The 27,305-nt window shown below is 45.2% G+C and overlaps 1 protein-coding gene across 1 annotated transcript in view; it reads right to left on the minus strand.

Moving 5' to 3' along the window:
* LOC144824118 (aminopeptidase N-like) overlaps positions 1–27,305 on the minus strand; it is a 270,629-nt gene that overhangs the window by 78,795 nt on the left and 164,529 nt on the right. Inside the window, exons 12-13 of the mRNA XM_078683231.1 lie at positions 24,955–25,094; positions 8,206–8,261 (exon numbers count right to left, since the gene is read on the minus strand). Of these exons, the coding sequence (XP_078539357.1) occupies positions 8,206–8,261; positions 24,955–25,094 (196 nt within the window). The remainder of the gene's footprint in view (positions 1–8,205; positions 8,262–24,954; positions 25,095–27,305) is intronic.

Here is a 27,305-nt window from a genome sequence, read left to right on the forward strand (position 1 = left end):
GACTGTTTCCATGAGGCACAGGGACAAGACTGATTTGCATATGACTTGGTCTAAACCGGGGTGACATGGTTAGCAAAAGAGCGATTGATTTAACCCTGATCTATTCACTGGAGGTGAATGTTTGATTTGCTCTGCATTCCATCCATCATCTGTGCCTTTTTTCTTCACGCCCTAAGTGCACCTGGTATGCCCAGACATAGGTCCCTCTTTCACTGGATTCAAGCTAGCTTGGCTGACGAAGGGGTGATGCCCCAAAACTGGTCCCTGGATGCTTGTTTCAGGTCAGGGAGGACCTGGCTTGGCAGTTCGGTCTGGACTGTTCCCATGAGACACAGGGTCAAGAAGACTGATTTGCATATGGCTGGGTCTAAACTGGGGTGGCATGGTGAGCAAAAGAATGATGGATTTGACTCAGATCTATTGACTGGGGTGAATGTTTGAGTTGCTCTGCATTCATTCCACCACCTGTGTGTCTTTAGCTACGTACTCCGGCAGGCCTCTGCTAACTCTTCAGTGCCAGAGACATTGCCAGTGTTCAGGGCAAAATAACTCCGTACAAACCGGCAACCACTGCCATTCTACAGGTGCAGCCAGGCTATCATAATAAGTTTTCAAATCAACGTGTGTACTGATCGTGGGGTCCCAACTGGGAGAACGGTATTACTCGAGGCTAAGCCCCAGGAATCAGCGGCCAATGATTTATGATCCAAAGAAATTTCTGTGCCTACATGTGATTTTTGAGTCAACACTGTCTCCGCCATGGCAAGTAGTGCAGCCCTCCATTATTTCTCTGTCTGGGAAGAGGAAGGATTGCACAGGGAGCCTCTACAGGCTGATTTTCGAAAGTGCTTCTTTGGTATCTGTCTAGTAGTACCAGGTCCAGCTCGGGATCGTGAGAGTGGAGCCCCTGCTTTGTAGACCTCCAGCCAGTACCATACAGTGTTTGGAGTATCACAGAAGTGGGTGCTGCTATCTAGGATGATCTGGAGCTTAGTAGGGAACGTTAATGTTTAGTGTATAATTTCTTGAAGGAGAGCCTTCTTGGCTTCCAGAAATGATGCACATTGTGCTTGAACCTTGGCAGATTAAATCAGGGAACACTAGCACTTTACTGTTTCCCATTGCAAAAGGAACATTGGTGTGAGCCTTTTGAATAATAATGTCTCGGTCCCTATAATACATGAGCCATGCCACCACCAGGTGGGGGGCCTCCCCTGTGCCAACGGGTGGTCCGGTACTTGATGTACCCTCACTAGGGCAAAGAACTGGGTGAGCTGGTCCAGGGTGACTACGATGCAGAGCCAGTCCTCCCGGAAATAAACCATGTCGGACTACCCTAATGTTATTGTGACGGTTCTTCTGCCCGCCGTTCAAGAGTGCACAACTTGTACAAGAGTTCCTGTGTTTTACAGGATGTGGCCTGTTGGTCAAGCTTATTTTCACTAACTGAGTGTTCCACTTCCTTTACTCAGTCTACCAGCTTGCTGTGTCCTGCCTGCAGGCGGCCCAGTCCCATGGACACCGCACTGATATCTTGTTGTAGAGTGGCCCTTGCATCTGCGATAACAGCCATCTCATTGCCTAAGTGTGAGTGAATCGAGTCATCCGTAGCACCACCATCTTTTTCCCTGGAGTCCGATGGGGCCGGTGAGGGCTCCCTAGTCTCTAGCTGTGTGTTCCCATGCCTGTTCTTTGGCTTTCCCATGGCAACATCAGTCATGGTGCAGGGACCAGATACGAAGTACTCTGAAGGACTGTAAGTAGTATGGACAAGGTTGCCCCAAAAGTACGATGATTCGCCAAGCGGGGGCCGAGAAGAAAGGAGGGTCCCAAAACACGTTTTCGCCATGCAATTTCCCATAGGACCTTTAGCCCACAGCCACAGCCCGAACTGCTGAACGGTATTACACCAAATTTGGCAGAGAGGTAGTGCTTGGTTCAGACTTGTGCCTTTTGCTTATTTGGTGTAAATCCGTTCAGTAGTTTCTGAGAAAATGACAGTTAAAGGTATTTATATATATATGGGCGCGGTGGATCCACGTATTTGCCCGCGTACCCTAAGCGCAGCCTGCACGCACCCTGCCGTGCACCTGCTGCTTTTTAATTGGCTGTCAGCACTCCAAATCAGGAAGTGTTAGCAGCCATCTTGTACCTCGGTAGAACCGAGGGTCAAGAAACCAAACAAAAAACATCGCAAAACGCAAACAGGGGGCAGGGTAGACACACAAGGACTCCCAGGGCCAAAAATAATTTATTTTTTTTTTTTAAATTGCGGGATGCGCATAGGATCCACGCATTCTGGCGATAAAAAAAAAAGAAACGCGGTCTCCCGCGCAAAATATTTTATTTTGTCCCCGGGGGGCCAAATCCCGGGGTTCTTAGTTAATATATGCGGGGGGCTCACAGGGTCCCCCATCAGCCGGCTGAACCATGGGAGTATTGGGGAACGCCCCACGGTCCCCAAAGGTGAGGGCCAGCCCCCGGGGATGGGGTCCCCAGGGCTATTATTGGCCGGGGAGGGGAGCCACGCGGCCCTCCTCCCCAAAAAGAACATTAAAAAAAATAATACATAAGAGCCGGCATCGGAGGATGGGGTCCCTAGGGCCAAAAGTGGCCACAGGAGGGGGGCAAGGCAGCCCCCCTTCTAATAAAAAAAAGGCCCATGCCCCGGGGGATGGGGTCCCCGGGGCAAACTATGGCCTCAGGACGGGGGGACACAGGGCCCCCTTCCAAATACCCCCCTTCTTTAAAAAAAATATTTGAAAAAAGGGATCACGGCCGGAGGCCACGTCCCCTTATTGCACCACTCTGCAAACGCACCCCCTGACAGTTCTATAAGCACCATCAATCTCTCAGACCTTTTAGGGGCCATTGGTTAGGGCACTTGCCCCTAATTAAATCAACTAAACATGAATATTTGAATCTTAAAGTTTCACCTATTTTTTCTATGGGTTGCTCTATAGGGCACTTGCCCAACATGCATTATCAATGTGGTTGGTTGCCAAAAACGTGCATTGTATATATTCTCTTGTACTAATGATGATGTATCTACTCGTTTTTATTCAAGATTTGCACTGAAACGCTTTTTGTAAATATGTAAATTGAATTGGTCACGTATTTTGGCAGAAAAAAAACGTCATATTATTGGAATATGTGCCGCTTTGTTACTGTCTTTTTTCTATATTTATCACTGTTGGTTTGCTGCTGGCCAGTTTTATTTTTAAAGCTGGTTGGGCTTTTAATTCACTTTAAAAACGCTATGCTTGCTGGGGCGCGTCATGTGAGCAAGCTCCTTCGTGGAGCGAAACGCGTCATGGAACGACACTTGTCTCTTAATGCCGAATAAATTCATCACACTGCTTGCACCTTGATTTTGGTTGGTGGTCCGTGATTTTAAGGAGTTTGAACGAGGTCTGCACCTGCTCTTCGCCCGTCACGTATCTGGCATATATATATAAAAGTTTTACTGAAGTTACCAAGGGTTAAAGGGTAAAATAACTTTATAGTTAGAATATGTTTTTCAGCTCAACTCCATTTTTTTAACATAAAAAACACTGAAATTGCATAGTTATAGTTTATCTAACCCAACTATAACTTGTGGCTCCATCGTGCAGTGTTGCAAAAATGTGCCTGGCTGAGTTTGTGAGAGTATGTATGTCTGGGTCCAGTTCTGCATTGGCATGAGGTAGTGTGAGTGGATATCTGTGTCCATGTAAGTACCTGTGTATTTGTTTGTGTGTGACAGTCACTGATTGTGTATGTGTGTATATGAATAAGTGTGTGCATTAGGAGTGTGAATGTATGTGTTTGACTGAGTTTCTGAGAATATGTATGTCTGGGTACAGTAATTCATCTGCTCCGAGTGAGTGTGTTATCTGAGAATGTGTGTCTGTGTGTGTGTGTGTCTCTGATAGATTCACTGGTTGTGTGTGTGTGTGTGTGTGTGTGTGTGTATAAGAGTGAGTGTGTAGAGAGTCTGAGTGCATGTGTCTGACTGTAAGGGTATGTCTGTGTAGGTCAAGTTGTGTAGATGCGTGAGTGTAAGTGAATGTCTCTGACCATGTGACTATGTTTGTCTCTTCTTGTGTGGCAGAGCCATTGATTCTGTATGTGTGTATGTCAGTTTGTTTTTGGGTTTGTGAGGATCTGTGTGACTCTGTGTGGTCTGTGATTGTGTAGTGTGTGGGGGTACGAAGAGTGTTTGTGTGCATCTGCATGGATGTAAGTGTGTTTAGCACCAGGATACCTCAGTTGAGGTAGCTGTGTGCTTTATAACTGTCTTTTAATATTATTAATATTATTTGATGGGAGTTGTATGGATGTGTATAGGGCTATGTGTGGGGATACGTTTCTGTAAGTGTATGTGTGTGCATGTGTGTGGTTGTGTCTGTGAATATCCATGAGGGATTGTCTGGGTGTCTTTATGGGGTTGTGTGTCTGTATGTGGTTCTGTAGGTGTATATGTGGGTGTAGTGTGTATGTAATTATGTGTATGAGGTTGCATGACAGTGTAAGTGGTATTTGTGAGGGGTTGGTTTGTGAGTGTGTCTTTATGGGTGTGTGTGTCAGACTCTGCAGTTGTGTTGGTGTGGGTGAGTATGTATATGATGGATTCTGTGCAAGTGTGTGTGTGTAACTGTGGGGTTGTGTAGGTGTTTGTGTTAATATGGGATTGGGTAGCTGTGTGTGTAAGGGGTTGTGTGAGCATGTTTCGGGGTTGTTGGAGGGTTTATGTGCACATGTGTGGGATTGTGTGGATGTGTGTGTGAGTATGTGTGAGGGATTATGTGTGTGGGTGGGTTTATGTAGGTGTGCATACATGGGGTTGTGTGTGTCAGTGTGAGTGTCTGTGTATGGGAGGTTATGTAGGTGTATGTGTGGATGGGTGTGTTTGGGGATGCATGTGTGGGGTTGTGCACATGTGGGGATTTGTGGGTGTGTGTAGGGTGGTGGGTGTGTTTCAGGTAGTGGGTGTGTGTCACTGTGTGATTCTGTGGGTGGGTGTGGGTGAGATTGTGTGTGAGTGTGCAGCTGTTTGGGTGTGTGTGAGTATGTGGGTGAGGGTTTCTATGGGTGTGGGTTGTGTGGTTGTGAATGTGTTAAAGTGGGATTGTGACTGTGTGTGAGGTTGTGTGTGTGTGCAATTGTGTGTTTGAGTGAGCATGTATGTGAGGGATTGTGTGGATGTTTGTGTGTGCGGCTATATATGTGTGAGAATGAGATTGTGTGGATGTGTCTGGAGGGTATGATGTGTGTGGGTGGGTGTTTATATGAGTATGGGGTTAGATGGGTGTGTGGGGGTTTTGGGTGTATGAGTGTGTTTATGGGTTTTGTGAATATGGAGTAGTATGGTTGTATTTGTGTGTGGGGTTGAATGTAATTGTGATTGCGTGTGTGTGAGTGTGTTTGGGGGTTCTGTGAGCATATGAGTGGTTTTGTGTCTCTTAAGTGTGTGTTTCCGTGTAGGGTTGTGTGCCTGTATTGTATCTGTGTGTGCGTGCCAGTGATCGTCTGTATTTTTAAAAAAACATACATTTTTATGCACATCCATGAAAGGGGCAAGCACAAATTTAATATAGTGCTTTGGTGCACTTGAATCTGCATGACATTAGGCAGGCTATAAGCTTGTTAACCGGAGTGCAAGAATCTCACATTGTATGCTTATCTGCCAGAGAAGGGCAAAGTTAAATGGGGAGAGGGGTCTGCAAGTATACTTTTTTTGCTTCCAAATTTAACACAGTATTATGGAGCTGTACAACACTAACTATGGGTGCAAAATCCGTTCCGCTCGCGGATTTTGCGGATTTTCAGCAATTTCGCGATCCGCAAATCTAGCAAAATTGCCGAAAAATGCGCAAATCGGCTCGCGAGCGGATTTTGGGCAGTTGAGTAGTGGTATCGCACAAACCGGTGGCGTCTTCTTGGATAAATATGAAGGGCAGGGTTCATTGTGGCAAGATGCTCCTGTCACAAAAATTAAACCTCAACAGGAAGCACTTACAGCTATGAATAAAGCAGGTGCCCGAGTTGAAGCTCAAGTTCAGTAACGCATTCATCAGCCCAAAAACAATTGTGAGCTTTGTCGAAGCTGGGCAGGTGTGCTTTGTCCCCATAGCTACCGTCGAAAATTAGCTGTGATGCTGGATGGAGGCCTTTGCAACCTTCATTTTCACGAGTGCAATCCCCGTGCAGTTCCTGTGACCAGGGGCTTCTTTCTCCTCATCTGGTGCTCTGATCGGTATCTGACCTTTTTACACACAAAAGACATTGTAAACTCGCATAGAAGCCCCACTCTGTGGCCCCGCCCGCACACTAGTGGTGTGCACCATTTTCCCGCCCTGACCCACTATGATGGACAGCTCACTCTAGGGACCGCGGCGCTGGGCAGGTGTGCTTTCTCCCCATATCTACCGTCGAAAATTAGCTGTGATGCTGGATGGAGGCTTTTGCATCCTTTACTTTCACGAGTGCAATCCCCGTGCAGTTCCTGTGACCAGGGGCTTCTTTCTCCTCATCTGCTGCTCTGATCGGTCTCTGACCTTTTTATACTCATGAGGCATTTGTGAACTCGCATAGAAGCCCCGCTCTTTGGCCCCGCCCACACACTAGTGGTGTGCACCGTTTTCCCACCCTGACCCACTATGATGGACAGCTCACTCAAGGGACCCCGGCGCTGGGCAGGTGTGCTTTCTCCCCATATCTACCTTCTTTCTCCTCATCTGCTGCTCTGATCGGTCTCCGACCTTTTTACACACAAGAGGCATTGTGAACTCACATAGAAGCCCCGCTCTTTGGCCCCGCCGCACACACTAGTGATGTACACCGTCTTCCCGCCATTTACCCACTTTGATGAACAGCTCACTCAAGGGCCCCTGTGCCCTTCGGCGCGATGGCATAGTAACACACACATGGTCACTGGTGACAACTCTTCCGGCACTTTACGTAGCTGTAGTGTAGGAAAAGCACTATACATTTACCCAACAAGCTAACACTTACTGATTAGCCACTGTAGACAGTGGGAAACAGTCTATTTGGTAAAATCCGCGAGTTCACGAATTTCTTCGCGTACTCGCTGATTTTTTTGCAAATTTGCACGAATTTGAGGACCGCAGATCCACAAAATTCGCCCATACTTATACAACACTTGAAAGACAGCTTTTTGATATCTTCATGCAAATCCAGTAAGGAGGTGGTATTTAACAGGTATGACAATAAGATCCTACTTTACATTTAAAACAAAGCTCTAGAAATTCATTAAAAAAAACAAAGTGCTATATAGTTAGGTATTTTTAAAGGGGCATATTTATGAGTTCTGGCGCATCTCTGCAAATCAGCAGGGATGCGCCAGAACTGATGCGTCACGCAATTCCCTCCTTGCGGCACCACAGATGCGCCGCATTTACAATGCGGCGCACCATGGTGCAAGGAAGGGCAGATGCGTGACGCATCTTGTGGTGTACGGGCGGCGCATTGCTGGAGTAGCGTCGCAAGTGCGACGCAACTCCTGCAATGTACAGAGCCCACCCATACATAACGTGGCGTGTCACTCCTTACGCCTGCTTCAAGCAGGCGTAAGGATTTGACGCAGCAGCGTCGTAAAACTGACTCCGTGAAATCTTGTAGATTTCACTGCGTCAGTTTTACGGGACTTTCCTACGAGGGAACGCCCACCCTGCGACAGAACGCCCACATGAAACCTAACGCAGGTTTCATGTGGCGCAGGGCTTTACAACGTGACGCATCTGCCTAGATGCGTCACGTTGTAAATAGGTCGCAGGGATGCGCCACGTTTCCGCGCCGTTGCGTCACGCAACGGTGGCGTAAACATGGCGCAAGTCCGACAAAAATCTGCCCCATAATACCTTAACTTTATGTTTAAAAAAAACCTGAGAAATTCACTCGAAAAACCAAAGCTTAAAGTGACCTTATAGTTAGATGTAATAATATAAAAATAAAAGTTTTTTTTTTTTAAACACTGAAATTCACAGGTTATAGTTTATGGTGCTAAGTATAACGACCTAATTGTGAGCAACACACCAGTCAAAAGCTTTCTGAAAAGCACTGCTTAATGTGACCAAAATATTTAATTGCACTGTAGCTTTTTTTAAATTGCATTTCTGAAGCTAGGAAAAAAGACTCACGTGAACTTGATGAACACTTCAGAAACCGGTGTTAAATTTGAACTAGCCCAAGTAGTGGTCTCACCTTGCTAAGTTAAATGCGTCATCAATGATCTGTGCCCGGTTAATTACTGGAATAACCTACAAAAGAGGGAAATATGATACATAAACCACATCATGGCATTTGGGGCAGCAGACCCGATACTGACTAATGATTACTTTAAAAAGCTAATTAGTGTAATTACTGTAGTGATGTATCTTTGTAGAGTGAGGATGTAAAACAACAAACATTGGTAAAGCCACTAGATTTATCCATTATGAATATGAGTGTTGAGTTACCAATGTTTGGCTGTAAAGTATTGTTAAAAAAAGTTAAAAAAAACATTTCAAAATAGTGGAGATAAAACAAAATACACATCTCATGGTATCTCAGTAGGGTACATTTAAATAAATGTTTGCAATCTTTATAAATTGCATTGTTTATTTTTCAAGTATTTTCGCTCGGGAATTTAAAATGAATATGGCAGTGTCATAATTTAAAGGGAAATGTTTGCCAATGACCGTTTTACTTTTCACTGGATTCAGCAATTAGGCCAATGGCCCAGAAAGCAGATTTATGGGCCACCAGGAGAAATGTCATGCAGCACATGGCCCTTTCTCCAGTGCTATAAAAGCTTTTGTATGCCTATGCTGTGCTTTAAGGAGATACAGCAAACACAACATTTAAAGTCTACTATCTGGCCATATCCCAGCAAAGATATCCCTGTGTCCTTTCTTTTACAGACTTGCTGATAGGCTGGAGAGTAACACAGCCCCGGGAGTGATAGTTAGGGGCTGCAAAGGTACAACATGAGGGAGAGAGCTAGGAATTGAGTGATGAAGTAAAAATAAAAAGGTAGATCCATGAATGTGATCAGTGGAAAGTTACAAGTCAGACAGTCAAAAGGAACATAAAGAGACAATGCTCCAGGAGATGGACAAGCACAAGAAGAGGAAGGCATGCCATTGAATAAGAAGCAAGCAAATAATGTTTGTACAACTAAAATGTGCCTGTGTGCTTTTTTATGCAATAAAGAATGCTCTTTATCACTATCAAATTTGACTTTTCATTTTAAGAAAGCATAAAAAGGCAACAGACTGCAATGACCATTAATTATAGAAATACATATTCGCTGCCAAATCTTCACTTCAAATCCATAATTACAAGCAGCAAAAGAGTTGTTGGTTTAGTGTGTGGAGCATTATCCCGAGCCCCGGAGTATAAAGCAGATTACGCCACACACAGAGCTCTGGTCTGACTCTGCACATCTTTATTCTCCAACATGCAACCGTTAACTGAATGCACTGCGTCACAAACTCTATTAACCACACCCATCCACACCCATCAGATTACATAAACCTTGTAAGGCTATGCTGAGGACCACTAGAGTCCTCATACACGTAAATACAGGACACACTACATCTCCCCCTCTGTTAAATGAAATGTATGAACAAATAAATACACATATAAACATGACACCTCCTCGATGAGTTGTCAAGGTACTCATATCAGTTTTACATATCTAGTTGTACAAGATAGAGGAGGGGTCCCTTCAGCTGTCATCTCTGGGGAAGAGTTAGATGCTTGACTTAGGCACTCAGTTGGACTTTTCTCACTCTTGAGGTCTCGAGCTGATGAATATAGAGGCAAAGCCTTAAATTGTGGGTCGTTGAGCAGTTACCATATGTCCTTTGCTCACCACAACTCTTAGCAGTGCAGCATCAAATAGAGGGTTTGTCTTGCAGGTCCACTTTTACTTAACCAGAACTCAATCTCCTTTTTCGAAAACTTTGTCGCGAGCGTGTCAGTTCTTGTTGCCTATGGCCTTCCTTTTGCATTTGCGAGAGGTGTGAGTGACACAACTTTTGGCAGGGTCTATTGACCGGCTTGTGGTCCATTGAGGTATCTCCGTTCATTGATCTCTCCCGAAAAGCAAGGTGCAGGACTTTCTCCTGTGGTGGAATGAGTAGTGAAACAGTAGGCACGAATGGCTGGGAGCAGAGCAGAGGATTTTTTAAACTTTATTTTCATAAGTTCTCTCAGTGTTGTACAAACAGATCAGGTCATCTTAGTGGAAACGTAGTCATAAGCATTTCAAATACATATCACAAACGTCTTTCACAATGGCAAAGTTAGATATCCAATGCATAAGCGGGGAGCAATGAAGTTCATACATTTCAGTACAGGTATAATTCATCACTGTGTCTAGCATGTTCAAATTTTTACCAAGGATTTAATTATAAATATCTCCCCATATGGTGGTGAAGAGGGGGTGTTGTATGCATTACTCTCCTGAAGGGTCCTATGCAAGCAGGTAGTCTCTCATTGGCCGCCAGATATCCCGAGGTCTAGATGTGGGAGGCTGTACTGCAGCATAAAGCTCGCTATTTGTATCACAATACGTCAAGCTTTTAATCCACTTCTTTACTGTGGGCGAGTTCTTGTTTCCCCAATGTAAGGCAAGTTTCCTTTTAGCAAGGAGTAGTGCCATAGCGACAAACTGGCGTGACGCCTTAGGTATGCTGGTTACATGGCCCAGCAAAGCTAACAGGGGGGATCGTTCAACCCGCAATTGTGTCATACGAGTGATTGCTAACAAAAATTTCTCTCCAATACATAGCTTTTTTTGCTGCAGGTCCATGCCATATGTGCAAAATCTGGGGCAGGAGCTTGGCATTTAGGACAGTGCTCAAATTTGGTGGTGTTGATGCAAGCCATCGCTGCTGGTGTCATATATATTCTCCGGGCCCGATTCACAGAACTAACGTAAGACAAAATCCTACACTTACTACCATTTTGGTATTCACAGAAGGCACTTACTCATTTTGGTATTCACAGAAGGCACTTACTCATTTCGGTATTCGCAGAAGTTAGGACTCCTAACTTTAGGACTCCTAAATGCCTTCTGTGACTACCGAAAGTCTTAAAGTTAGGATTTTTCTCAGTTTTCTCAGTTTAGGAGCAATAAAGTTAGGACTCCTAACTTTAGGACTCCTAAATGTCTTCTGTGAATACTGAAAGTCTTAAAGTTAGGATTTGTCTCAGTTTCGGAGTAGTAAAGTTAGGACTCGTAACTTTACTACTCGTAAACTGAGAAAAATCCTAACTTTAAGACTTTCGGTATTCACAGAAGGCATTTAGGAGTCCTAAATTTAGGAGTCCTCACTTCTGTGAATACCGAAATGAGTAAGTGCCTTCTGTGCATACCAAAATGAGTGAGTGCCTTCTGTGAATACCAAAATTCATTTGCTATTTCTATGAGGTATTTTGAAATGTCTGTGATATCGCCTGGTAATCTGGAGGTATAAAGGTCAGAATGATAATACAGAATTTAATTTTGGATACCCACTGTGTCCAGTATGTATGTGCCATCAGGGTGCTGGAGGCCTGATACATGTGACTGACCCCATGGCTGCTGCAACAGCCGAGCCAGTGTTCGCCCTGTCCTTCACCCTCTATGTATCTGCAGGCTTTGGCATATTACCCCAAAATATAGGCCTTCCTCTCCACCGACTCCTGAAAGTCAGCCAGCAAGGTTGCCCACGTTTGAAAATAATCTTGGGTCCATATCCTGGTCTGAGTCTGGTCCAGTGCCAGAAGTTCTGCTTCCAGTCAGGTTAGAGTGCCTTAAAGATCTCACAGTATCCCATCGTGTTTGGAGATGCATACTGTCCTTATATATGCATTAAAGGCCTCCCGTAGCATGGCCTGCAAAGTAACTGAGCCTTTATTTAATTCAAAATAGTCTGTTATTGCTGTACGAATTTCTGCGTGGTATTCTGCATCTTGAGGTACTATATTAGGGAAGCACCACTGTCGTTCAGCCCCTCCCACCCCAAAGATGCAGAGTTTCAAATATACCAGGAATGATCCAACAGTATGTGGGGAAGGTCCATGATGGAGAGAAGCCAGGGTGTAAGTGTGCTCAACAGGAACCGGTATTCCAAACGGGTCCATGTGTTGTGTTGTGGTGAGTGGAATGATTAGGCTGACACTTGAGGTTGTTGCTGATGCCATGCATCCATCCACACAAGGTGATGGACAAAAAGTGACAGATCTGGGTTTAATCCATCGTTATTTTGCTCACCACGCCACCCCAGTTCAAACATGGCCATATGCAAATCAGTCTTGACCCTGTGCCTCATGGGAACCGTCCAGACCGAACTGCCAAGCCATGTCTTCCCTGGACCGAAATCAAGCATCCTAGGACCGGTTTCTGGCTATCAGCCGTCTTCAGCCAGGATATCTTGACTCCAGTGGCGCAGTGAGCAAGGGACCCACGTCTGGGCATACCCTTCCCACATAGGGTGAACAGCCAAACACACAAGGTGATGGACGGAATGTTGCACATTGGCAAAACATTCATCCCAATCACAGATCTGGGTTTCATCCATCGTTATTTTGCTCACCACGCCTCCCCAGTTCACACATGGCCATATGAAAATCAGTCTTGACCCTGTGCCTCATGGCAACAGTCCAAACCGAACTGCCAAGCCATGTCTTCCCTGGACAGGAATCAAGCCTCCTAGGACCAGTTTTTGGCTATCAGCCATCTTCAGCCAGGATAGCTTGACTCCAGTGGCGCAGTGGGCACGGGACCCACGTCTGGGTATACCTTTCGCACATAGGATGAACAGCCAAACACACAAGGTGATGGACAGAATGTTGCACATTGGCAAAACATTCACCCCTAGTCACCGATCTGGGTTTAATCCATCGTTATTTTGCTCACCACGCCACCCCAGTTCAAACATGGTCATTTGCAAATCCATCTTGACCCTGTGCCTCATGGGAACACTCCAGACCGAATTGCCAAGCCATGTCTTCTTTGGACCGGAATGAAGCATCCTAGGACCGGTTTCTGGCTATCAGCCGTCTTCAGCCAGGATAGCTTGACTCCAGTGGCGCAGTGAGCACGGGACCCATGTCTGGGCATACCCTTACCACATAGGCTGAACAACCAAACACAAGGTGATGGACAGAATGTTGCACATTGGCAAAACATTCACCCCCAGTCACAGATCTGGGTTTAATCCATCGTTATGTTGCTCACCACGCCACCCCAGTTCAAACATGGCCATATGCAAATCAGTCTTGACCCTGTGCCTCACGGGAACAGTCCATACCGAACTGCCAAGCCATGCATCCATCAGCACATATGTGTCGCTTATATTCTGCAGAGTATTGCAAGAGTGGGGCTTATTGGCCAGGGCGTTGGTGATGCTATCTAATATTGGGTCAAGAAGTATTTTAAGGTCTCCCCCAAGAAAATGGGATCTGTATCAATCAAGTCTATCTGTGATTGTAAGTGTTGATATAATTCTGGGGTGACCAATAAAACACGCTGCCCCAGTAAATGGCCCACCACTAATAGGTATGTAACCTCTGCATCAGCAAGGACTTTCGCATGTTGGAATGGTAGTCGCTTGTGTATTAAAATTCAGACTTCTCTGGCATAAGACATAGTCAAGCGACTAGCGGCCATGTGGGTTTCCTGGAGAAATACGTTTGCACTTTGACGACGCAGATATTGCAATACTTGTTTACATTTACGCAAGTTGTTTAGTCCTCTAACGTTCTAGGTCATGAAATTGATGTCTGAAAATCGTCTAACATATGCATGCCATGCCATTAAATAATAAAATAAAACCACCATGTAAATCAGGGTATAAAAAAAAGCGGCACAAATAGCACTGAGATAACAAACAAACCATAGAGAAATTAAATAATAAACAACCAATACCCCTCTCTCCTCCCATACCGAGTGGCTGTCCGCCAAGTACAACCCCTCCATAACAAGGTTACCAAGTACAAAAACCCTGCAGCCATAGGTGGCTGCAAATTAGCAAGACTTCCACATAATCGCACTGCCAATATCTGTAAAAGGTAATATATAAGCTTGCACATTCCACAGGTTAATCAGATGGCAAGAGGTCAATGCTGGTACAAGAATGGATGTCCAGTGGTGATCTCCCAGGGGACTCTCGTCGAGTTGCTGACTGCTTCTCAGAATATTGTCTGCAAACATTTTGGACATCAGTTGGGCTTTCAAATATATGTGGGTTGCCATTAATTTCCACTCGTAGGTGGGTGGATAAATGATGCCATATAAAAGGTCTAGGTTGTGAAGGGTGGCTTTAACTCCCGGATTACGTACATCAGGCCTCCTGGACTAGTACAGTAAAGTCTAGAAATATGGAGATCACAGATCCCTGCCATTTCAACTGGCCTTCCTCTCTTGCCAGTACCATGGCATTATCTCACTCCCTAAAGTTTAACAACCTAGAGTGGCATTGGTGAACAGCCAGAATTGGGGCACAGCCCAAGCGAGTGACAGGACATTTCAACAACAAATGTGTGCTTGAATGACTCTTTACTGAATAGGTCTGTCAGTAGTCATTCCACAAATTGATCCATGTGCCCAGTGTTTGTGGATTCTGGTACGCCCAAAATGGGCAGGTTATTTTGTCTGCTCCTTGCTTATAAGTCCTCATTTTTCATGCCCACCGACTTCATTAGCTTTTCGAGTCTGTCCAGATTTTTAGCCGCTTGAGCTGTGCCATCCTCTTAGTCCAGCACCCTACCCTCCGCCGTGTTCAGCCTGTGTTCTTGCTGATCGATGTGCTCCCCATCACATCCAGCTATTGATCGAGTGTGTTGAATCTGCCTTTGGGGGCTAAAGTGCTCAGTTCCACTCATTTATGCTAAATTGTGGTAAATCTCTGTCCAATCAATAAAATCTCCAAGCCCTTCCCAGTACTATGTCTGAATTTAAGGCAGGCAGGTGGATTGCAGGTAGTCCTCACATGGGGAGGGGGCAGTCAGGAGAGGAGCAGGCAGCAGGCCGGCCGGCCCAACACAGCCCGGCAACCATATCCCCAGGCTCACCTAAGACCCCTGTCACCACAGGCCCTCGGGGAAAACATCAGGCCAGCCTTACCTCAGGCAGATTCAGGATACAGATACGGCCTTCGGCTCAGCCCAGCAATTCTTCATTATCCAGGCAGGTTCCAGCAATGCTCTCCACTGCACTACAGTCTCCCAAGCTTGCTCAGGTTGATTTGACATGCTCAATGGGTGCTGAGTCACTTTGGGAGACAGGGAGTTGCTCAGATAACAAGCTTTAGCTCCCTTTCAACTCTTTCGTCAAGACGCGGGAACCACACTCGATTCATGGATGCTCTTTTAGTTGCATCAATGCCATGATGTACCTTCATGTGCCAGGTCAATAATTTGCTGCCTGCGGTTTTCAGGGATAACTATTCTTGCTCCTCTCAGCATGGTGCCATCATGTGTAACACAAGTTCTTCACAAACATTTTTGAATTTGTGGTATTCAACATCATCTGTAAGAGGTCAAGTATGCTTCCTCCATGATTATGTTGAAATGATTTCCTTGAGCTTAAGCATGTCTTTGTCAGTATTAGTAGCTGCCATAATCTGTGTAATAGAAAGAGCTGCAGGCGCACTTGACTTTACTATGAAATTGATGTAGGCCTTAGCAACTTTGGAGATTGTGCTATGACGCTGTAGCATCACTTGTGAAAAGTAGCCCCACCTGCCTATTTGAGGGGCAGCTTGGCTTTCATATTTCCAAAAATGGTGAGTAACTATTGATGATCTGTCACAAGGATGACTTGCTTTCCATACAGAAACATGTGTTCACAAGCCCATACTACAGTCAAACTTCCTCCGGTTAAGAATAAGCACATTCCAACTGAGATAGACTGCGGCTAGCATAGGCCACAATGTGTCTCAGAGCATCAGATTGTCCATTATGTTGGGCAAGGATCGCTCCCAATCTCACTGGGCTTGCATCCACCACAATCTCTGTATGGCATTTTGGGCCAAGGTATGCCATTTCAGTTACATTTTCAATTGTGCATTTTATTTTCTTGAAACTTTGGTCTCGTTCAGATGACCTTTCAAATGGGATCTTGCTTTGTTAGTTCTCTTAAGGGACACTCACAGTGGCAAAGTCACAAATGGACGTGGAATAGTAGCTTACCGTTCCTAAGAAGGATCGCAGCATGGTCCATCTTCTGGAGAGCAAGTAAATGACAATGCTAGTACTTTTGCAGGGTCATGGGTCATTCCCTTTTCCAAGAAAATATGCCCAAAGAATTGAAGTATATTTTTGTGAAATTCACATTTCTCAGCATTTAGTGTGAGACCTGCATCAGCTAGCAGATGGCATACTTGCATGAGTGCTTTGTTATGTTCTTTTTGGGTAGCCTCAAACACCAGTAGATCATCACTGTAGTTAAAAGCATATGTGACAGGCTGAATTACTGGAAAAATTACATCTTGAAAGATTTCTGCAGGTGGTTACACACCAAAATTGAGTCTTTTATCATCTAAACAAACCAACATGCGTTAAAAAATTAGTACTGACCTACAGTTAACTTCCAGCACAAGTTGTTGGTAACTTTGTTCAGGGCGGGAGAAGACTGTCGCACTATTCAACTGTGTGATGTAAATGTAAATGTAAATGTATTGCGACTTATATAGCGCACGTATCACCCAAAGGTATCAAGGCGCTTGCTTAGGGAACCCGTCCTGGTATTCCCCTGTGAGATACCCCGGCAGGGTATCCACAAGGTGAAAGCCAGGCATCCCGCCACGAGGGGCCGTAGTGGAGATTAAGCAAGCTATTGCCCAGAGTCGCAGAGTGTGACCCCGTGAGTCGAGTAGGCACCGGAGCGAGAATTGTCGAGTCCGTGGAATTTTGGAGCCCGAGACCCGCCGAGGCGGGGAATCGAACCCTGGTCCACGCCCGATCTCAGCTTCCGGGTCTGCCGCCTCTAACCACTGAGCCACGCTTCTCCACCATGTCTGCAATGTGTGGATCTATATGTCTTTCTCTTCAATTGCTTTGTTTGCTTGTCACATATTTACACAAATGCGCACTGAACCTCCACTGTCATTTTTTGGCACCACAACAATGGGTGAAACCCACGGTGGCAGGTCAGTTGAGCACTTGATGATGTCAAGTTTTAACATTGTGTCTAGTTCTTTTTTAATGGATTCCTGTAAGTGAAAAGTAATTCTATGGTGTTGCCGTTGAACAGGGTGAATATCTCCGTTAATGTAAAGCTGTATCTTTTTTGTCTTAAGTTTCTCAAATCCATGAAACAATGTTGGGAATTGGCACACTATTTCAGAATGGGCATTCAAGTGGTAGTTAATAGAAATCAGTTCAATGTCAGCAGCAGTATCAAAATTTAGTAAGTATGCACTCTTTGAAGTACCTGGGAGGGCATGAATTGGTGCTTGCATGTTGTTTTCTTTGCCGCATGGTCTCCACAAAGGATCCTTTGCTACGCAAGGTGGTGGAAGTTGCCAGGTGTAAACCTTTGTTCTTGACAGTGTTAGACATGTTATCATAGAGAGTTCTTTGTACTTTTCCACCGACATGATGTTTATCGATGCACCACTGTCCATAATGAAAGTTGTAGGGCACCTATTCACCCTATGAATGACTTTAGGACAATGTCCAAAGGAACTTTGTCGCTTCATGTGGTGATTCTTTTCAGATGTGCGCTTTTAATTACAAGCAGCCTATCCTACATGTGCACGTTAATCTGTGACTGACATCACCATCACACATACATTTTCCTCATCGTCACTCGAAGATGACGTCAACAAACCATGTGACGATGAATATCATTATGACCAACTTCCTTTTGCTTCTACTCCTTTCGTCAATGTTGCAGTTTGGCCTTGTTGGTTTTGCTAGTGTGCCTCTGGACCTTTATGACAACCAACTTCTCATCCTTTTGCAATGTGTGTAGTTTTTCTTTTGCTTTGCCAACCATTCTGAAATAGTTTTCCTTCCCGCAGGCTTTGCATATTTGTCTGATAGCAGGACATTTACCTTCATGTTGAAAGGAGAATCCACATCAGAAACACAATTTCTTTTTCTTCTGAGACATCACTCTATGGGCCTCTGTCCAGTGTGTCTTCTTACTTTTCATGCTCAGTGCAGGCTTGTTTTTAGGTTGCTCTAGCTTCCATATCAGAAGCTTTGCTATCAGCACGTTCCACCGCTTTTGCAGTCATGAGCACTTTCTCCAAACTGAGCATTTCTCTTAGCATACGTCTTTGGAATGAGTCACAGAAGCAACCATCAATAACTCTAAGACACATGGCTTCTTCATCATTGAATTCATAGAACTTGAAGTGCTTTATAAGCATGTCAAGTCTTTTACCAAACTCATCCATCGTCTCACCAGGTTGCTGTATTGCTTGGTAGAAAGTGTACCTTTCATAGACGACATTCGGCATTGGACTGAACCTTGCTTTTAACATCTTCTTGATTTGTCTGTATGATATTTCACCAGCATGTGTTATCTTCTTTATCACCTCTTTTACTCTGTCACTTGCAAGGCTCTTAAGGAATTTTATGATCTTTTTGTCATATTCTTCTCCATAGCAGCCATGAAGTCAAACCAGGCAGTCCATCTGGCACCAATATTCTGCTTTTTGGCACTATCAAATAGATGTGCTGTATCCTACTGACGTCGACAGTATAGGCTGTTCAGGCAGCATTTGATCTTTTCCATTGCTTGGCTTGCTAGCATCAGGATGTGAAATGGTGCTTGGCTCGTCGTGCCCGAGCTGCTGTTGGTGGGCGCCATCTTCCTTCCTCACGGTGAATAATGATTTTGCTTCTTGCATGTGTTCTTCACCATTTTCTATTGTATGAATTATACCTAGTCGTAGCTGCCTTTTGCTCTTCTCCATACCTGGTTGTCATGGTTTTTAACATATCTGCTTTGTATCAATGCTAGCTCTGTGTTATGCTGTGGCGACCTTTGTCTTCTTTTGGCCTTACCAGTGGATTCTTGACAGGCTTACTGACTGTACTCCTTTGTATGGTTTTCACCTTCATCAAGGGCTTCACAAAGCTCGAGTTGCCCTTTGACTTCACTTACGCCAACTGTGGATCTATTCTTAAGGCGCATGGTCCAGCAGTTTACTGGACCATGGCAAACTCCCAAGGAGAGCACTTTTTTATCATTGGGAGAAAGTATCCCCTAGCTTGTCCCCAGTTGTAGCGTCTTCCCCAGCACAGGACATGCAATAGACCACGCCACACACAGAGCTCTGGTTTGCATGTCATTATTCTTCAACAAGCAACCGTTAACTGAATGCACTGCGTTTCAAACTTTATTAACCACACCCATCAGATTACCTAATATTTGTAAGGTGTACACTGAGGACCAGTAGAGCTTTCATAGGCGTAAACACAGAACACAGCCGTGTGCTCCCTTCCCTTGAAAAGCTTTACCCTCGAAAAACAGAGACTGTATTTCTGGAAATATGTGAGCAACTGAGTTCCATTATAGCAAAAGATTTGCCCTTTTGCAAGCCTGTAGTGAAAGACTTTGCAAGGATGAGAAGAAAAAACATGATTTCTCAAAGTGACATTGCTATTTGCAATGTAAACATGGCAGTTTAATGTGAATTGCAAGAATATGGGGAAGCAAAGGGGCACCGTATTTGGCATCATGGAAAATTGTCTTAAGCTTGCACTGAAAGGTTTACCAATTTCACATGTTCGTGAAGGACAACTTCTATTGTGGGAGTAGCTGCTATAGGCCTCATGGGGCAGACACCTGCCCCATAGACTCCTGCATTCTCTGCTGCCTTCCCATTTACAAATATACGCTTCTTGGCCAATATTCAATGCGTGTTTGTGAGGTTTCACAGACAGAATCCAGTCTGATAGTAATAAATGATGCAGAATGTTTGTGATTTCTTGTGGCCAGCCTGTTTGTGGTGTTTTGCATTGATACATCCGGTTCAGTGAAATGAATAGGAAACGTTGCATAGCAAACAGACAAAGCACTGTGATGCCGGCTGGCCACTAATCCACTTGACCTTTGGCTCTTTAAGAGAATCTTCACATTGGCTGAGTTATCAATCCTTATCTAGATGTCGACCATGAGCAGAAAGCTAAAGATATGGTTATATGTGTGCATTACAGATAAGCAAGATAAAAAACATAATTGATATGCACATAAACTTTGTACATCTTAGTTTGAAAAAAACTCAGATAGACCAACTGAAGTTTGTCCAGAGGTCACATCACTAGCTAAACAGATTGTCTGTCAGCCAGAGTTTTTCCAGACAAGGTGAGCTGGTGTATTTTTATAACTCTTCCATGGTGCTGCTGGGAAAAGCAGGAACTGAAAAGTGACTAAAGAGGAGCTGTGAAAGTGCAGGCTTAGTCTAAGCTTCCTACCTTCCAAATAACCTCTGAAATCTCCTGCTTCTCTTTCTCATCTGCTTCTCCAATATACAGAGGCTGATTGTAAAGGAGCCTGGTGTCAAAGAAACACCAATAAAACATGTTTTACCTTAGGGTTCTGAGTGATATCAATAGACAACGAGAATGAAGCTATGATGTCACTCAGAACCCTGTCCTGGATGGCCCCCAAAATCATCTGTCCGTGTTTTCAACTGCTACGCAGGGGGCGGATTAATAATGGGGTTGCCATACATAACTCAGCCTCTCCTCCCAGTTCCAAATTTGAAAACAAATCCTACCTGTAATCTCTAACCAACCCCGACCACCCTCCCTGCCTCCCGTCCCCCTCCTGAAGCTGTGCTTTCTGCTTTCATTGAAAGCAGACAAGCACTGCTGTGCTGACAGACTCAAGTTGGGGCCTATCAGCCTGCCTTAGAAGGTCTTTATGCCATCACAGCAGGAGGGTAACCAGTTTTGTTATCAACTGTTGCTATATCACAGCAGTGAGGTATGACATTTAGAAACTGAACTAAATGATAGAAGCTCTCTACGAGAGTCAGACATAAAAAAGACATTTAAGTGATAAATGTCAAAGCCAAGGATGAATTAAAGCATTGGTTCCATGATGTTTAAGGGTGAGCTGTGGTATGCAATAAGCCATCCCATCTGAGTCAGCACTTTTTCCTGGATTGAGCTGGGCACAATTTTAAAAAGGTGTGCCCAAGCAAACCAGGAAAATGTTCCACATTATGGTGAGTGCACTCAGGCCCGGACTGGCCGTTGTGGGCACCGGGCAATCCCCCGGTCGGCCGCATGGGTGGGGGCCGGTTTTGGGCCCCAGGGGGCCGTTTTTGTTACAGGGCTGTTTTTTGCAGCATAGCTGCAAAAACCGCCCTGTAACAAAATCGGCCGAAAACCGGCCCTGGCAAAGAGTGCGGTCGCACCCCCAGGGGAGAGGTGGGGGCCGGCTGAGCACTTTGACACAGCCGATTTCGGTTCCCAGTCCGGCCCTGAGTGCACTGCCCTGGGAGCAGCCACAAACTAGGGCAGCTACGAATTCTCACTGTCCTGGGGGCAGTGCAATCATGTCAAAAATGGAGCAGCTGCTTTAAAGCTGCTCCGTATTTTCACAGTGCATGCAGCAACCCGCCTGTACTTTTTTTAAATATTTTTTTTAATATATATTTTTATTGAAGAAAGGCAGGAGTAAACGTTACACAAATCCGGTGTCATACTCAAATTACATTACAATATTAGGCAGGCGTGTGAGGAAACGCAGAGAAGGCAATGCATGGAAGTAAATATACCAACAGAATGTATTATACGAGCAGGAAAGTCAATACGGTCAATCAGTCCGATAAACTATAGTCTGCAGAACCCTTCCACCCACGACTCAGGATAGTTAGGACCAGAGCAGGCACCAAGATGAGTGATAGAACACGATTCAGGATATACGAAGCACCTCCCGCAAAGAGGGAAAAGAAAGAAAAAGAGGCCATAGAACTAAACAAAGACAAAATAAACCCCCCCCAAGCCCCCCACCCTGGACCCCTGCAATGGCTACAGCCGTACCCCACTAGCAGCATGCCTGTCGCCCCAGAACTTGCCCTAAAAGAAGGGAAAAAGAGAGTGGAGGAGGAGAGAACAAGCAGGCCCCCGGTCTCCCGTACCCCCCGCCAGAAGCAAGCCACCCCCGATCGTAAACAGGACAATATTAAGTAACAGTTAGCAACATCGGGGGGAGTTTAAAAGAATCGCCAGACTCCCACATTATTACAAACTACAAATTCCGCATCAGATGAAACCCTTTCGTCACACCCAGGCAATCAAATCAACCCTGGGCCACGTCGACTCTTCGTACGAACCCTCTCCGCTCGGACCGCCACATCAATAGCAAAGGTGAAATGTTTAACAAAGTCAAAGTCAATTAGGCCGGAAAGAAGCCAAGACATCTGTGCTGGAAGACCACAAGTCAAACGGCAATCTTTCGCAAAAAATAGTTCCAAGGAGAGAGGTTGCAGCAGTAGGGGGGAAAAAGACGATGAGTCACTCCCATGGTCTCTGGTAAACTTGGTAAAGCGTACAGGAACTTCTCTGTCCATCTCGGGCGGTGTCGGCATTGATCGTACTGAGCTTATGGTAGTCTCGGGCTCACTATCCGTTGCGTGGGAATGGGCAAAAAACACCAGATCTGGCTGCGGCACGGGGCCCTCGATCACAGGTATAATCTTTTCCGCAGGTAACAAAACTCGTTGGAGACATATCGAAGGGCCGGTGTCCGGTGTAGGACTGATATAGTCAGCTATTTCAATCATTTTCTGGATGATGGCGGTGACCCTCGAGTGGAACGCCCCAATGGCGGCCATTACGGTCAACAACAACGGCTTAGTCTCCACATGCTCCATCCCCTCTGGCGAAACAACTGAGCAGGTTTTGAACCCCGGAGGTCGACTACTCCGGGGTAACAGGCACAGGTGGGGCCGATGGAGACAGTGGGCGCTCTCAATGTCGCAATATCAACACCGTCGTCTCCTGCGAGGGCCCGAGCCCGTCGACCCAGGGCGGGCAGCAAAGCCTCCGGGCAACGGACCCTCGACCGCGGCAACCGGTGCAACACGCCGTTATACTTCAGATTCAACCGACCATCAAATCGCCATTCAAACCAGGCAGGATATACTCCCCTTCGGGGGACCGGACACGGCCGAAGTCTCACGGCCGATGTTGTTCACTTCCAACCCGGATGGATTCAAAATTGAGGCCCCGGCTTTCCGCACTGGGTAGGCCGAGAATGGCACACGGCATATCTCCACTATCCGAAAAGATGGAAATGTCGGGATTGCATCTCCAGACTCTGGAACTCTTCAGCAACATGGGAGCCCGGTGCAAATTCAGGATATTTGTCAGGATTGACGAGTGGCTGGCAGAGGTCGGCGGAGCCGGGAGCTTATGTGGCCATCTTGGTTGCGAGCGTAGCTCCTCCTCTCCCGCTTGTACTTTTAACGGGGATCAGCGATCCCTTTGTAGGTGGGTGCAGTGAGTGACTGCACCCACCTGCAAGGTGATGTCTGGGGTAGTCCATTGGACCCCTCTCCCCTCCGCCAGAGGGCTGCAATCAGTGGGCACACTGACAGTGCACCACCTTTTGGGTAGCACATTGTTAGTGTGCCTCCTGAGAGTTTCTTTGCCTCTGCACCCTTATCTGAAATATGGCGCGGGCACAGGGGCAAAGGGATTCCCTCATTTGCATAGGGTTATGCTCCCATGCAAATGAGGGAATGCCCTTTAAAGATAGCGTTGGCGCTTTATGTGCACCAGAGCTATTTGTATTACAGAAGTGGACTCACACGCATCTGCGGCCCCTTCTGTAATACTAAAGTGCCCTGGGAAGCGCAAAGCAGGTTCAAACACCTGCGGCAACCCCAGGGCACTTGTATAATATGGCCCCTGATGTCTTTACAGTAAGGTAGCTCTAGACAATCAAAGATTATGATCTGTACAGGAGGTGAAACTCAAGGCCTTTTGAAGTAACAGGAGGATGTTATGTAACATTCGGCTATTCCACTTTTTTGCGCATGGTTTTGAAAAAGCTTCATATTCATGAGTCAGGGCCTCAGGGCCCACTGGGATTTTTAGATCTGATGTTGCTCTATGCTATAGTAGTATTTCATCCAGAGACTTAACCATCCACAAATACCAGGCAAGAAAAAGTGGAAATCAGTGTGGAGCCACTGAAATCAATATGTTGCGTGCTATATGCATGGAAAGAGGATTATTTCCATCACCTGGAGTTATTGATCCCTGAATACTGATTTATTTGGGTGGAGGGAAGACTATGGGCCATATTTGACAGGCTTGAAATGGCCCCCTTGTCTAACAGTCGAGTTTGCATGTTTCAGGTTCAATTACTGTATACTATTGCCTATTGTACAGCAATTGCCTCACTTTTGCAATAAACAAGTTATATACTGATCATTTTAATTGCCATCAAATTGGAGCTGCTGAAGTATGACTAACTCTGAACAAATAAACACTGATCTCATTATGATGAATGCCTCGCTGCTACGGAACGGACCAGTAACTAGAGTTATCAGCCCCATTAGGATTACAATATTGCTGGTAAATGGCAGGCCCATGGGGTTTTACCCAGACACTTCAGCTTCTGAAATTGGGGAGTTACTGAGGGAACTGGGTGCAATATTGCAAATTTCTAGTAATTCTTCATATTTTAACCGCATGCGTGCGACGGCTATTTTTGCGCTGCGTGGCTTTTTTCAAAAAGCCGCGTTACATGACGAGCTGAGCTCGTCATGAGCGTGCGAGCGGCACAACTCATGACGAGCTCAGCTCGTCATGAGTGCAGAAGGGGTTAAGGATACTTTATTTTTGACGGATACCTTAAGGTAAAACAGAATAGCCCATCATATTACCCCCCACAAATGTATTGATGCAGCTGATATTGGTATGGGAATGTCACAATACCTGACTTTTTCAAGGCAAACTTGAAGTACTGCCTTATGATATTTATTTCAAACAACTTACCCTGTGATCTAAAGATAACTGTTGTAGAAGTCTCTCCCAGTTCTGTTGGTCATACTTAACTCTGAAATATCCAGTGACATTCAGGTTGGCAAGGACCCAATCAGAGCTTCCAGATGGCAATTTAAGTGCATTGTCACTAGCTAAAGGAAAAAGAATAGAGTTTTGTAGTATCAGTTGCATTTTTCTTTGATACACAGAGTAATTAACTTGCAGAGAAAATTAATGCTACATGCTTCATTTTCTAATATAATCACAGTGGGTCAAGGAACTTGAAGTAAGATAAATCAAAAGATAGGTTGGAAAAAGTGGTTGAAAATTGCACATAGTTGTTTGGCAACCTGTCTCTGATTTTGCTTTGCAAATTATGTACTAGCAGATCACATAAAAAAATGAATGTTGCATGCAGACCCTGAACGACTTGCCTAATTAATATTAATTAGGCAAGTTGCTATATATGACACCCTGGGTTTGGCTACAAAGACAGGGATGGTCAATCAATCAATCAAAATGGACATATAAAGCACAGCTAATCATCCAACGGGGTATCCAGGTGCTTGCAGGTTCCAGAAGCTCATTCGAACAGTCAGGTCTTAATGAAAAGTGTTAGGATAGGGGTTTCTGGTTGACTATGGTAAACATCCAGGTCAAGCAGAACCCACCACTCTATTCAGCGTAAGCTACACAACTGAGAAAACCTGTGCTTGTTCACCCGGTAGTATCTTGGCGCAGAGTAGACAGGCGTATCTAAAAGGCAATCTGTAAAGTATTTGTGCAACACAAACACACACAGCTATATAGTGAATACACCACAAAACAACTCCACACGGGTTTAGAAATATAGCTTATTGTATTCCGAACAAAACAAGACCAAAATGAAAAGAATCCAATATACAGTTCTCAAGTTATACACGTTTACAAATGCAATAAAAATATTGTGCTTTACAAATAATTACAGAGACAAAAAATGAAATCACAAAACATATATACATTCAATACATGAAAAGCATCTTAATTCTCAATGTGTGTAACCATATCCACAGAAAAAAGAATGAGTATGTCCTAAACATAGGAACAAATACTCAGAGGGAAATGGATTTTAATAATTTCAAAGGAGAATGGAATTGTCGTCGACTTTCAGTCTGCGCTGAAACAAATCTGTGAGACCATCTTCAGGACCCGTGCTCTCCATGCCACTGGGGTCAAGCTATCCAGGCTGATGAGGGCTGAAAGTCCGAAACTGGTCCTAGGTTGTTTGTTTCCAGTCCAGGAATGACCTGGCCTGGCAGTTTGGGCTGGACTGTTCCCATTGGGTGCAGGGTCAAGACTGATTTGCACGTGGCTGGATCCAAAGTGGAATGGCATGGTGAGCAAAGAAATGATGGATTTTGGCCCAGATCTCTGTACTGGTGTGAATGTATGACATTGTTCTGCATTCTGTCCATCAATTGTTCTTTTTACATTTGTCACACCGAGTGGGAGGGGTGTGTCCAGACGTGGGTCCCGTGCTCTCCATGCCACTGAAGTCAAGCTATCCTGGCTGATTAGGGATGAAAGCCCAAAACCGGTCCAAGGATGGTTGTTTCCAGTCCAGGGAGGACCTGGTCTGGCAGTTCAAGCCGGACTGGTCCCAATGAGCGCAGGATCAAGACTGATTTGCATATGGCTGGGTCCAAACTGGAATGGCAAGTTGAGCAAAATAACGATGGATTTAGGCCCTTGTCTCAGCACTGGGGTGAATGTATGACATTGTTCTGCATTCTGTCCGTCAATTGTTCTTTTTGCATTCATCTTCAGGACATAGCTAATTCTGGTTAGAGTTCTTGACCCCTTGGTCAACAAAGAATCTCTTCGAAGACTACTTTAAAAAAAAAAAAACTTTATTAACCTTGTTGCATCTTTCTTAAGTGTCCAGTGTCGGGGCAGCCAGAGATAGGAGCGGATCACAAGGGGAGCTGAGTAGACACGCATTCTAAAGGGTTTGGGGACCCTTACTCTGATCAACAGGGTCCACAACTGTTGTGTCTAAAAAAAACACAGATAGGCCCTGAAGGGTTCCCAGATATCATGGGGGCTGGATCTCAGTGGCATTAGCTCCCAATAGATGGCTGATTTCTCATGGCATCTTTAAGCCAATCCCATATTTGTGGAGTTCGGGGATGTCCCCAGTTCATCGCAACCCTGCACTTTGCAAGCAGCAGCAGTAATGCGGCGAGCTTGCGGGTCTCGCGGCCCACCTCCGCTACACAGCCTAAGAGTCTCAACAACGGAGACAGGTTCAGTAGTGTGTCTAATATTGTCACAATAATGTGAAATACCTCCCCCAGTACCTGGTGATAGCTGGGCAGTACCAT

This window comes from Lissotriton helveticus, chromosome 3_1, assembly GCF_964261635.1.
Source record: "Lissotriton helveticus chromosome 3_1, aLisHel1.1, whole genome shotgun sequence".
Taxonomy (NCBI): domain Eukaryota; kingdom Metazoa; phylum Chordata; class Amphibia; order Caudata; family Salamandridae; genus Lissotriton; species Lissotriton helveticus.